The sequence below is a fragment of the Podarcis erhardii genome, assembly GCF_964252035.2.
Source record: "Podarcis erhardii genome assembly, chromosome: 9".
NCBI classification, from domain to species: domain Eukaryota; kingdom Metazoa; phylum Chordata; class Lepidosauria; order Squamata; family Lacertidae; genus Podarcis; species Podarcis erhardii.
Window position 1 is genome coordinate 63,055,952 of NC_138512.1, and position 12,579 is coordinate 63,068,530.

A 12,579-nucleotide genomic window follows, 5' to 3' on the forward strand; every position below is an offset into this window, starting at 1 on the left:
GGGCAGACCCACTGAAATTAACATTCCTTCCAGTGGCACCTTAGAGACCAACTAAGTTTGTTATTGGTATGAGCTTTCATGTGCATGAGCATCTCTTCAGATACCACACTTCAGATATGCACACTTCTTCAGATACACGAAAGCTCATACCAATAACAAACTTAGTTGGTCTCTAAGGTGCTACTGGAAGGAATTTTTTTTTTATTTTGTTTCGACTATGGCAGACCAACACAGCTACCTACCTGTAACTGAAATTAACATGGTTAAATTAGGTCTATTAATTTCAATGTGTATAATCTGTGCAACGCTTAACTGATTACCAGTTAGTGCAGATGACTAAAGTGTTAGTGCAAGGTGACTAATTTTGGAGATCAGGGAACCCACATTACTCATTCACTTAAATATTTCTTTTCTAGATCTGTGCAAAAGTCTGTGGCCATCAGCACACTACAGAAATGATTTAGATGGGTCTGAATTCATGTAGCTCTCTTAAAAGAAATGTAAAATAATACTGCTTTGAATTTATCAAAGGAAATTGTTGGCTATGTCAGATGATGAATTGTTAAAAAAAGTTAAAGATGAAACAACCTGGATTAGATTTTTTTTTCTCAAAACAATAGAAAATGCAATTAACCAGAATCTATAGCTGTTCACATAGAAGGGCAGCAAGAATCACATTCATTAGAAACAGTACATTGTAATCCCATACCAAGATTGAATCATCTTCAATAAGTTCTAACTCAAGTCCATTTCAAAAGCTAATAACCTGCTTCACAGTTCACCCAACTGACTGATCCGACTGGAGTAATGTTTATGGGGTGCTAGTCACACAATGCCCATGTCCTAGGACTTCAGCAGTATCAGCTGCTCACCAAACAGCACTGAAAACAAAACAATGGGTTGCAATTGCAGTCCACCAAGAATTTTAGACAGGGCAAAGTATGAAGTGCCCTATGGAACTGCGTTGGGACAGGGTGGGAGAAAACAGTTATCTAAACCTACTGATCAGTTTATATTTTTAATTTGACTAATTAGGATTTTGAACACGTCACAAGCATTTGCACTTGCATAAGTTTTTAATAAGCATGATATCTTTAGTCCAGAAAGAAAATAGATTCTGGGCACAATCGAATACACAGTTAAGCAATTTAAGCTCAGTGATGGCATGAGACTTAAGCATATTGTAAAGTTCTACAGTTAGATCTTCCTTTAGGGAGAGATGGAAGCTTTGGGACCTTACATGACTGGGTACAAGTCAAATAACTAAGGGGCTAGAGGAAGCGAAGGAAGGAATGAGAAGAGAGCAAGGAAGAAAAACAGGTCCATTATGAGTAGTATTTATTTGATTCACCTTTTTGTGTTCCTGAGATTCTACCAAAGACACCAAATATGACTCATAAGAGAAATATTTTAAGTATATTATTATTATTTCAATTTATATTCCTCCCTCCCTCCCAAAGGACTCAAAGGTAACAAACACATCAATAATAATAATAATAAAACACTTTTTAAAAAAATGATGGGTTTTTTAAGCATTCAAAAAAGAGTTAACAACATTCTCTCAAACAAGGATTTCAGGGTTGCCTGGAACAGCCATCAAAAGTAAACAAGAATGTTTTAAAATGTTTTTCACTGACAAAAGCCAACATCTACCTTTTATATATAGTGCCAAATGTCCTTCATATGGTGGGTGAGATTATCAGAACATGCCTGGAGTAGATCCAAGAAGACAAACCCAGAAAAACTGGGAGAGGTGGGAACCTGGTTGTTGAAGTTCCAATGCTCCAGCAGGATGGCAACCCATCACAAGCCACCGTTAAAATTTTTTTCACAGTATCTTAAAACACCCAACACAGCATTGCTGTGGGGCAATGTGGAAACATAGAAACTTTTTTTTCTTTCCAGATCACAAATTGTGGTTTGAGGCAATAATGTGTGAATAATAAGTAGGTGAAAAGAGGGTCTATCTGTCTCAGAATTCACTTAAGACATAAAACAAAATAACCAGTTATCATGCTACAGAGGAAATATTAGCCAATATACAATGTGTCTGTATTTCTTTCTTGCATCCTCACCTACCCTGGCTGCTTTATGTTTCAAAATGCAAAACTGATTTCATTCCCTCACCCTTGAGTTTGAATATGAACATAACACTTTACATCAGATCATTTTATTATGGAATGAGAAAGTGGACTTGAAAGGAAACTGAAAGGCAGTGAAGAACTGTGATACTATAACGCAGGGACATCCAACTCCCAATAGACGGCGATCTACTCACAGTGGCAGTGATCTACCCATTGTCGTTGGATGAAACACAGTAGGGAAAGCCAAAGTTGTGGAGCTTTTTTGAGGGAGTCAGAGTTGTTGAGCCTTTTTCGTTTTTGGGGGAGGAGGAGATCACTGAGGGGCCAAAGATCTACAAGGATCTACCAGAAACACCTTGTGATCTACCAGTAGATTGTGATCTACCTGTTGGACATGCCTGCTAGAAGAAGAAGAAGAAGAAGAAGAAGAAGAAGAAGAAGAAGAAGAAGAGGAGGAGTTTGGATTTCATATCCGGCTTTATCACTACCCGAAGGAGTCTCAAAGCGGCTAACAATCTCCTTTCCCTTCCTCCCCCACAACAAACACTCTGTGAGGTGAGTGAGGCTGAGAGACTTCAGAGAAGTGTGACTAGCCCAAGGTCACCCAGCAGCTGCATGTGGAGGAGTGGAGACATGAACCCGGTTCACCAAATTACGAATCTTCCACTCTTAACCACTACACCACACTGGCTCTTAAAGGTTTAATATCAACCTGAACATGCCCCAGTTAATAAACAGTGCTTCAAAAAGCATTGGGGGGCATGGAATCCAAGCCTTTGAATTGTGTGGATTTTGAACTGGATTCTGTGGCAATCAGAAAAACTGGAAAGGACAACCTTATCACATCACTTCAAGCGCCAAAACAACAGGAGGAGCTATATCCACCAGGCCATAATTTCTTTACATAAAACTTTCCTTCAATGAAATCCTGGCTGTAACCTTCACATATCCCTCTTCCCATCAAACCTCTGCTACTCTGTGCCCAAAATAAAATATTTTTGCTATGGCTCACTGCCTTCTATTCTTCCCTAGCCAGGGCAACTTTTGTGTGTGTGTGTGTGTTTTTAACACCAACTTGACAGAGGATGCAGTCAGTATCTGCTGAAATTATAATAGGGCCAGCACTATTCTTCACACTTGCCAAGCATAAGACATTTGCAATTATTTATAGCAAGGTGAGACACAGAGGAAATTGCAGAATGAGTATGAGGGGCCTTGGTCATTGGTTTTGGCATATTGGTTTGTTGTGAAATACTTTGATTAAACTGACTATATCCAAAGCATCCCAACAGAAGCACATCATGGATTTCCAGATGAATCCAAATACAGTGTCACTGTCACATCCACACCCCCAAGCAATCCTGGGAACTGCAGCAATTCCCAGCACTCTTATGTGCATTAAATGTATGGTGTCAGTGTGACAACCATCAGGGCTGGGCTGTAAAATACGACCAAGGAATTAGGAGTCCAGATTGAAAAGCTATCAGGATCAGAGGGCAAACCAGAAGGAGAACAAGCCAGGACTCAGTACCGAATAGCAAGACCAGAAATGCAAGACTTGCTAGGGTTCAGATTGACCTTGTTGCTCAAGCAAAATTTCACAGAGACCAAGTGCCCTTTTATATTCCTTCTTGACCAGAAGGAGGCAACTGTCAGCCTGGACTGAATCAGGTCAGAAGCTTCTTCACTAAAAAGCTGTCGTGACACAGCTCACCACAGAGGACTCAGGTCAGCAGTTCTTGATAGCCCCTTAGGGGCATGAGCCCATAGCCCAGTGTCACTCAGCTCCAGTTTCACCCTAAGCCAGCTATGATCTGATATGTAGTCCATCTTAATGAATAGATAATACAGTTATGAATTCTATTATGTATCTTATTTATGTGTTACTTTAATAGGACTTTAGAGGTGGAAATGCTTTTTTGCGGGGGGGGGGGGTTAAGAACCTGATTGACAGAGACTGAGATTCAGGTGGCACGTGGCACAGTTACCATTTGCTTGCAGGCCTAAGCAAACAGGCAAGTGCAGAATGGGGAGAGCAGCCAACCAAACTTGCTCACCTGCCATTTTGTTCTAATCTGAGAGGGGGTTATACCATCAACAGAAGGGATGGAGGAACCTGTGGTCCTACAGATATTGTTGGACTCCAACTCCCAACAGCAACTAGTCTGGTCAGTGCTGAGAGATGATGGGAGTTGAAGTCTAAGAATATCTGGAGGGTCACAGGTCGCCCTTCTGCTAAAGAGAGGGATTGTTCCTTGTCACCATCACCGCTTGCTCAGTCATTCAAGTGGACAAGCAAATGAATGGCAGTGGCAAGGGCCTGCTGCCACCTGTGATTACTCACCATCCCCCTTTAGAGGTAGGGATCAGGCCTGCTAAGGAGTGAGAAGGAGAAGAACAAGGCCCCTATACAAATGTGTTTGCAAGACCTCTCCAAGATTTAGGAAACTATTTATGCAAGTATTTGAATGCATTTATCAAAAAAGCTGATACATGTTTCCCAAACCCTTTAGGAGCACATCATAAAGGCAGAAATAAAAGGACTTTTTCAAAGTCAACAATATAAATGACAGAAAACTCTCGCACTGAAATTTACTGTCAGGACGCATCCTTGAAAGGCTCAAAGAAGGCAAGTGTGGCAAGTCCAATTTATGAGATCAGAGCTTCAAGCTGACAGAGCTGAAACTCTGAAGGATTTGAAAGCCAGAGGTTTGCAGAGGCTGTCGAAGAGGGTGCCTCTTTGCTGAACCCACTGAATGGAACAAACAGCTATCCAGGTGTAAGCAATGCCTCAGGCAGTACTAAGCCTTGCAGAGATGCTCCATGACTGATGCTGTGAAGCAAGAAACAAGACGGACAATGATATATGACAGCCCAGATTCGGGGGGAAGGGGGAGTGCTGTCACCAAAGGGACAACCAATAACACTGTTGTGAAGAGGCTGGCATCCACTTGGGTGGCTTAAGATCTTCTTCAAATTACCTCTGACATTCACAAAGGTGGAAAGAGAAAGTATGCTGCTTTTTCTTGGTTCCATATCCTTGGTTTGTTGGAACTGGTCCCTGAAAATTTGTTGGGTTGCCTTCAGTTTTGTGTGGTCGACTCCCAATAGAAATGGAAAAAGGAAGCAGAAATTTCTGTTCCTCTGTGGTCAGGAATGGAAATTAGTTAAGTAAATTTAATTGGTATTAATTCACATCCTTGTTGTTGGCTTTAAGTCCACAATGGTACACAATTAATTACTTTTTACATTGTTTTAAAGTTTTACATTGTTTCCATTCCGTAGATAACTGATGATGTGAAAACCCTGGAGATCTATGTCCAATTACAAGAAACAATACTGGGCGACATGAACAAATAGTCTGATGCAACCTGAGGCAGGTCCCTATGTTCCAGAAAAGGTGAAATTTGATTATTTATCAGTTTCTGTCTGTCTCCCTCTTTCCTCCTAGGAAAACCTAAATGACAATTACTGCAGAATAAACAGAAACCATGGGTATGCAAATGACTTATTAGGTAATTAAGGGAATTGTGGCTTACTTCCAAGTAAACATGCCTTGGCTGTCAGTCCTAGAAGACCTGCTGCCTGTTTTACAGGCCTTTTCCCATCTCCTTGCTGATTCAAAATACAAAAGGTGAGACTGCGGAACACACTCTTGGGCTCAGGGGGGTTGTTGGGGGGGGGTTGTTTGAGGAGTTGTTGATGATGTTGGTTTTTTGTATCTTTCTTTTATATTTTGTTGTGATTTATGTGGAAACTGTTCTGTTGGGTTGTATGTTTTTCAATGCTTTATTTATTGTTTATGACTACTTTTGTTAGGTTGTAGCTATACATTTTTTCATGTCATAAGCTGCCTTGAGCATGGTTTGAACTGTGGAAAGGTGACATAAAATAAAATTATGTATGTATGTATGCCTAAGGTTTGATTGTGGGTTCTGTATGTGTTTCCAAGTTGGGTTCTTCTATTGGGAAAGAATTTGTATAGTTATGTCTATCATAACCAGAGAAATCCATTCTAATAGGTAAAAAGATAAAGGACCCTGGACAGTTAAGTCCAGTCAGGGGAACTATGGTGCTGCGGCGCTCATCTCACTTTTCAGGCCGAGGGAACCAGCATTTGTCCGTAGACAGTTTTCCACATCATGTGTCCAGCATGACTAAATCACTTCTGGTGCAACGGAACACTGTGATGGAAGCCAGAGTGCATGGAAACACATTTTATCTTCCTGCAACAGCAGCACCTATTTCTAATAGACCTAAGAAACAGCTTTAGAATTTTTTCAGTGTATTTTTGGAACATGTGGGTCAGCTTCTGCAGACCCATGTTAACTTCAGGACTTCTCCATAATATTTTATGCTGAAGGGAATTATTTTATTATTAAATCCAATTGAATCTTATATTTCATCATTCTATAATATATGCAGTTGTCTCCTGAGGCCACATCTAGTCTTACTTACAAGATATCTCTTCCCCAGTCTTGGGGAGGAAAAAATATGACTCACCTTTGTAAGTGAAGTTTCATAAATCAAATGAGAAGTATTCGCCAGTTACCCTGAGATCTATATGGACGACGCCTCAGGGTACCATAATAATTTATACAAGGAGATTGAAAAGGATGACCACTTGATAAAATAGAGAGACAGGAGTCTGAGAAATACAATTACACTTACCTACAAAATTTCATACAGAGTGACTTAGGACTAGTTTATAATTAGGTATAAGGTTCTTATTTCTGCTATCAAAGTAAGAAATGTTGTAGAAGCCATCAATATCTCATTTGCAGATCCCACTGGAATTAATTAGAACTGCACAGAATTTCAGCAGTACTTTTTTATGGAAGCATATGCGGTTAACCTTTTTTTGTTGCTGCTGTTGGCAGAAGTTGAGCTTGGTAACAACTATTATGGCAACCAGCAACCATGTGTACTGAGGAGGAGAAGAGGAGGAGGAGGAGGAGGAGGAGGAGGAGGAGGAGTTTGGATTTGATATCCCACTTTATCAATACCCTACGGAGTCTCAAAGCGGCTAACATTCTCCTTTCCCTTCCTCCCCCACAACAAACACTCTGTGAGGTGAGTGAGGCTGAGAGACTTCAAAGAAGTCTGACTAGCCCAAGGTCACCCAGCAGCTGCATGTGGAGGAGTGCAGATGCGAACCCGGTTCACCAGATAACGAGACTACCACTCTTAACCACTACACCACAACAGGCAGTGGGTTCTACCAGCACCACTTTTGCAGCATTTTTTGGCTTCTTGTCTAATATTATGTGGTTAAAACAGCCCACTGTATGTTAAAAGCTTTTAGTCCCACTGCATTTCCACTACTTCATAGGTATTAGTTTAAGGCACATGTGTTGAGCTTCATGTATGAACTCAGCATCTGTAAGGTCATGAAAACATGAAACTCCTTGCCCCAACAAAAGCTCTTTAAAAGGTATACAAACCAAGGTCCCTCATACATTGGGTGGAGGGGATTGACCCACCAGTACCACCCTTGCCATCTGTTCAGTTGCTGTGTGAAACGCAAAAGAATATGCATGCAAAGGGAATCATTATTCATTGCAGGCTTGCCTGTACATCAGTAGCCACACCCCAAACACGTGTCAGCATGTGTCTCAGTAGTGAGGCTACCCTGTATGCCTCCCCCCAACACATACTTTTTAATGAGTGAGGGCTTTATCTGAAGTGGCCTAATATCAGGCTGTGATCTTTCATGACAAAAGTCCCTGCTGTCCAAATCTTGTATTCAGGTTCCAGATGTCCCCCCACCTCCACAAACAGAATGATGGTTGCACCTACGTGATTTCATTCAGAATCTTGTATGGCCAGAGCTTTACCCCTGGCAAGTTTGTTCGGCCCCTGTAAAGCTGAGTGATTTGATATTTGCCTGTGGCACTAGGCAGTAAATGTGAGCAGCTGTGTAAAACACCACATTCACCTCTGAGGCACTCTCAGATATTTAACCAACATTGGTAACATTGCTGACCAGTTCAAGAGGATTGCATTGGTATAATTCCCTTGGAATCTGGGGGCACATGCTTCCAAACACTGAACAGCTGGGTGGGATGGGCAAACAGGTGCCCTTTAACTCACCATGATGAGCTAACAATGAAAGGTTCACATCAGTTTAAGGATGGGTACTGGGCATCTAACCTGGGTAGGCTTGCTCAGGTAAAGATCCAGAGGGTCTTTATCCTTTTGTCTATGCAACTTGAATATGCGTGCAGTAGGTGAGTTTCATATAGGTTTACCAATATTGGTTCTTGTCTCTTGAGATCTCACTCCTGGGTGTGCGGGGAAATGCACATTTCACCATTTAATCTGGATTACACCCAAGAACAGGTGTTTGTCTTGTGCTGTGTGAAATCCTTGTTTGAAATATTTACTGAAATCTCTCTTCTCCTAAACCAAATCTGAAAGAGTGCCACCTTTTTTAAATTCAGAAGGCAACTACAATGGGGATTAAGAAGGATATCTAAATACTCATTAAAAGGCATTACAGTTTAAGAAACTTAGTAAGATTTAGGAAGCTTTCAGCAGAAGATTGGATCAGCTCCCCTCAGTGAGAGAACCCAATAGCTTCAGTATTACTAAATACTTTCTTAAATGCAATCTTAATATAATAACTGGAGTTTTCCCACCCATGCATGCTGGTAGGTCTGACTTCACCCCATCAAACATTTCCTTTCCTTAACAGCTTATTGAATTCCAATTTTAAATCCTAAGAAACATCCAAAGAGAAGTACAAGCTATCCAGCTTCCAGTCACAAAGCTAACCCCTACTTCCTTTTCATAGAAATACATGCTTAAACACAATAATTCAAGCATGTAATAATGGTCCCTAAGAACCTAAATCCAATATTCTGAGAAAACCAAATGTAGTACCAATTTCAGTCTTGCTATAATTGGCAAATTGTCACACTTACCAACAATGGATGTCAAAAGAAAGCAATGATAATCATAATCAGCCACTGATAACTGTACAAAGATACAAGCTCAACAACAAAAATGTTACTGGGAAGAACTGTTTAAGTGCATTTGCCTGATATGCCTATTTTGTTGAAAATAAGTCTTGAAACATACAGTACTGCTGTTTTTGAAGGAGCTCTTCTCACAAAACATCAGTTGGTGGATAAAACATATTGGTTGTAGCCTACCAAAACCTACTCAGAGTAGACCCATTGAAATTAATTACCCTAAATTAGTAATGTGCATTAACTTCAATGGGTCTACTCCAAGCACAACTAGCATTGGATACAACCCACTGGCTGAAATAAGAAAGCAATCATTGCTACAAAGCACAACATTAATAACAATTACTTGAGAACAGGTAGATTGATTTTCCAAGCGATCCACCAGTGTTATCTGCAAAGCTTCCTATGAAACACATTCCACCAACTATAAAAAGTGGATACTCTCGAGCAACACCTGTGTGCTATAATCCACATAATGGATCACAGCCCTTAGCTATTGCCCCTTGTGAAGGATAGTTATCAGTCTATCCGTTATAAACCAGTGACTGAAATACCGAATTAATGAGACCCTGTGTCTGCAGTACATTCCAATCCTGCATCCCACTAGCACACCCACCACCTCCTAAAACAATGGCTAGCAAAACCATCATAAGACATAAGGGGACAAACCTTCTTTGCCCCCTCTCCCTTTGTAATTCAAGCACTAGCTAAAACTTCACATCTTCTAACAAAAATATTAAAACATGTACAAATAAACATTCATTTTAGTAAGTCCTACATTCATATTTTAGGTAATCAATATATGCTAGCATTTGACCAATATAAATGTTAAGAGAACATGGGAAAGGAATCTTTTTTTCTCACAATAAGACCAAGCCAATTTCTATAGACTAAGAGAACTAATTCTGTCATATTCCTCTACATTCCCTAATTGATTAACATGAATGAAAGCAAGATTTGCTACTCCAGGTCAGTCATCATAATTTTGACGCTAGTCAACAAGAAACACCTTATCAGTTTGACCTGCTGCATTGAATCCAACCAGTGGCCAGTTCACAACTTGCCACCATGAAACCAAAGCCAATTCCCATGCTCTGCTATTTTATAAATAAAAAAACGTTCATCAGTCAACAATGTATATGTTTGGCTTAAATGCAGATGATTAAGGAGACCACAATCCAGAAGTACGTATCTATACCAAAACACAAGCTGTAAAATATTCCACCCTCAGAAAGCCTACCTTCTTGAACTGCCTGGAATGGGTTGTTGCCATCCACAAAATTCACAGAAATTGTGATTTTCTCCGTCTGTAGGATTTCATCATTCTGGTTGAGATCAGAAACTGCCATGCGAAATACCTCCTCATCCTTTTTTGCAGATTCATCAAATATTGCCCCTAGAAAGAAGGCATGTGAATAATTAAGAGCAGTACTACATATGAACGGTGCAGAGATTCAGGATGCAATGCATGAAGACACGTTTTGCTGATAATTCAAAGGCATGAATTTAGTTTGCAGTTCAGCACAGCCACCTGTTTATGAGCAAGCCAAGAAATTTGTTAACGATGCTTGGCAAGGGTTCAATATACTTTAGGGCAAAATAAGGAGGATGTCTGACCATACAACAACAAAAAATGATTTGCAGAAATTATGGTAGGCATGGTATAAGTAATCCAAAATGGAATGCAGCCAGGAGACGGAGGTAATAACCTTACAAACTATAACAGATTGGCGAGCTAGGATGGCTCCTGCAAATGACAATTAGGGAACATAAATTTGCAATAAAAGATACAGCAGCTGGCAAGATCAACAACAGGTGGGAGTGTGGTTAATGACAGCATAGCTACAGCAGCATCCTACATGTCCAACCTGCTATGCTGCATGTAAGTTGTACTGTAACTGCCTATCATGATCCTGAATTCCTTGTTTTTGGGGTGGTGGACATGCGATCCACCATTACACCACATTTAATTACAATAAGTGCAGCTGGCATAGTAGCCTTGAACTACATTGCTCTACTGGTACAATGCTGAGGTCCATGTACAGTAGTGTTATCCATCTTAAAAGTTGTAGCATTATGTTTTTGATCCTAAATCTGTCATCACAATGGTTGACTCTAAGACTCCTTACCAAATTTCACAGAAACCAACAGAGTATATTTCACTTTATGATGAACCATAGTGTGGCCAGATACAGAGAACAACATAGCCCATGTACCGAAGCAGAAACCTTGTTAGGAACAGGACCAAGGAAAGTTTAACCTATAGAAAACCCTTCTACATAACTACAAAAAATTAGGGAGTGATTCATTCTGTTGCATCTGGCCACCACAAAAAAATCCCTACTGTAATCTAGGGAAAGTTTTTTTTGAAGTTTATTGGGGTTTCCTCAATGAGGTGACGAAGAACAGAAGACATGCTTCTCTGAATCTTCTGCAATGTACAAATACAATGTGAGTGTAGGCAGACCCTTCTGAATGTCTCATATTTAATGGCATTTGTAGCCCAGTTCACAACTTTGATGCACAACATGGATAGTTGGGCTCCAACTACCGGCATAGTCAGTGGACAAGGAAGACAGGGGTTGATGTCCAACCAAATCTGGAAAAGGGGTTAGCTACCCCTGCTCTTAAAGGAGCAGGGGTTCCGTGGCTTTCTTAGCGGACAATGCCCTGAAGGTGGGGGAAATGTGAAAACTACTGTCCTACATCAGAATGCAGATTGCTGAGAGACTATTTCATTCCTACTTCCTTGCATTAATCTTCGCAATATAACAGATATTGCATTATAACGTAAGTCCTTCACACACCAGTCAAAACAGGTTATGAGGACATCCTAGAGCAATGTGTTCTCAGACACATCCTGTGTTTTAGAAAAAGAACAAAACCTCATTGCCTTAATTTATCATGGTCTCCTTTCCGTATCCTCCACCATCAATTTTCCTGCCAGCTCTATTCATTCAGTGCCAGCAGGCTCCCTGCACAAAAACTTTGTCCACTTTGACCCAGGAGTTTTCTTCTCTGCATCTCTTGCCATCTGGAGCAGCTGTTTCATACCTCTCCATCTCAATGACCTGTCATTTCCTTGCAAATCTCAGCTGAAACACGAACATTTTTCTCCCTTCCTTCTTAATTCCTCTGTCATTTTGCCAGAGCGTTATTTACATACAGAGTAGCTTCACTTAACTTCTTGAAGGCATTGCGGGCTCCTGGCAGCAGCTGTTGTGAAAAGTGGTCTCCAGTGGAGACAATTGGTAAGCACTATTTAGAGGTGAGAGCCATTTAATTCTAGCCCTGGTAAAATGGTTTTGGTATCTCACACTTCTAAATGGACTCAGTTCCAGAACAGTGAACCAAGTGGTATTTTGGAGCTTAGAACTGATGCTCATCACGCCAACACAGACCAACATACATTGATAAAAAGGTTGTTTCCACTGGGCAAAAATAGAGAATTGCTGCTTAAATCCCACCTGACAGATGACAAAAGAGAGAAAAGTTGATGGGTGGGCAACCTGTGGCTTTCC

At 40.6% G+C, this 12,579-nt stretch overlaps 1 protein-coding gene and 1 long non-coding RNA gene across 8 annotated transcripts in view; one reads left to right on the forward strand and one right to left on the reverse strand.

Annotated features, from left to right (window-relative positions):
* The window catches only part of LOC309350485, a 737,064-nt gene that overhangs the window by 674,951 nt on the left and 49,534 nt on the right, over positions 1–12,579 (forward strand). The gene's annotated exons all lie outside the window — the stretch shown is intronic.
* GRID2 (glutamate ionotropic receptor delta type subunit 2) overlaps positions 1–12,579 on the reverse strand; it is an 833,811-nt gene that overhangs the window by 645,562 nt on the left and 175,670 nt on the right. For all 7 annotated transcript variants that reach the window (XR_014160291.1, XR_014160292.1, XR_014160293.1 and 4 more), the window contains exon 2: positions 10,299–10,454. Coding sequence is in view for 4 of the 7 variants with exons in the window: in XM_081876717.1 (XP_081732843.1) it covers positions 10,299–10,454 (156 nt within the window). In the remaining 3 variants the exon portion in view is untranslated. The remainder of the gene's footprint in view (positions 1–10,298; positions 10,455–12,579) is intronic.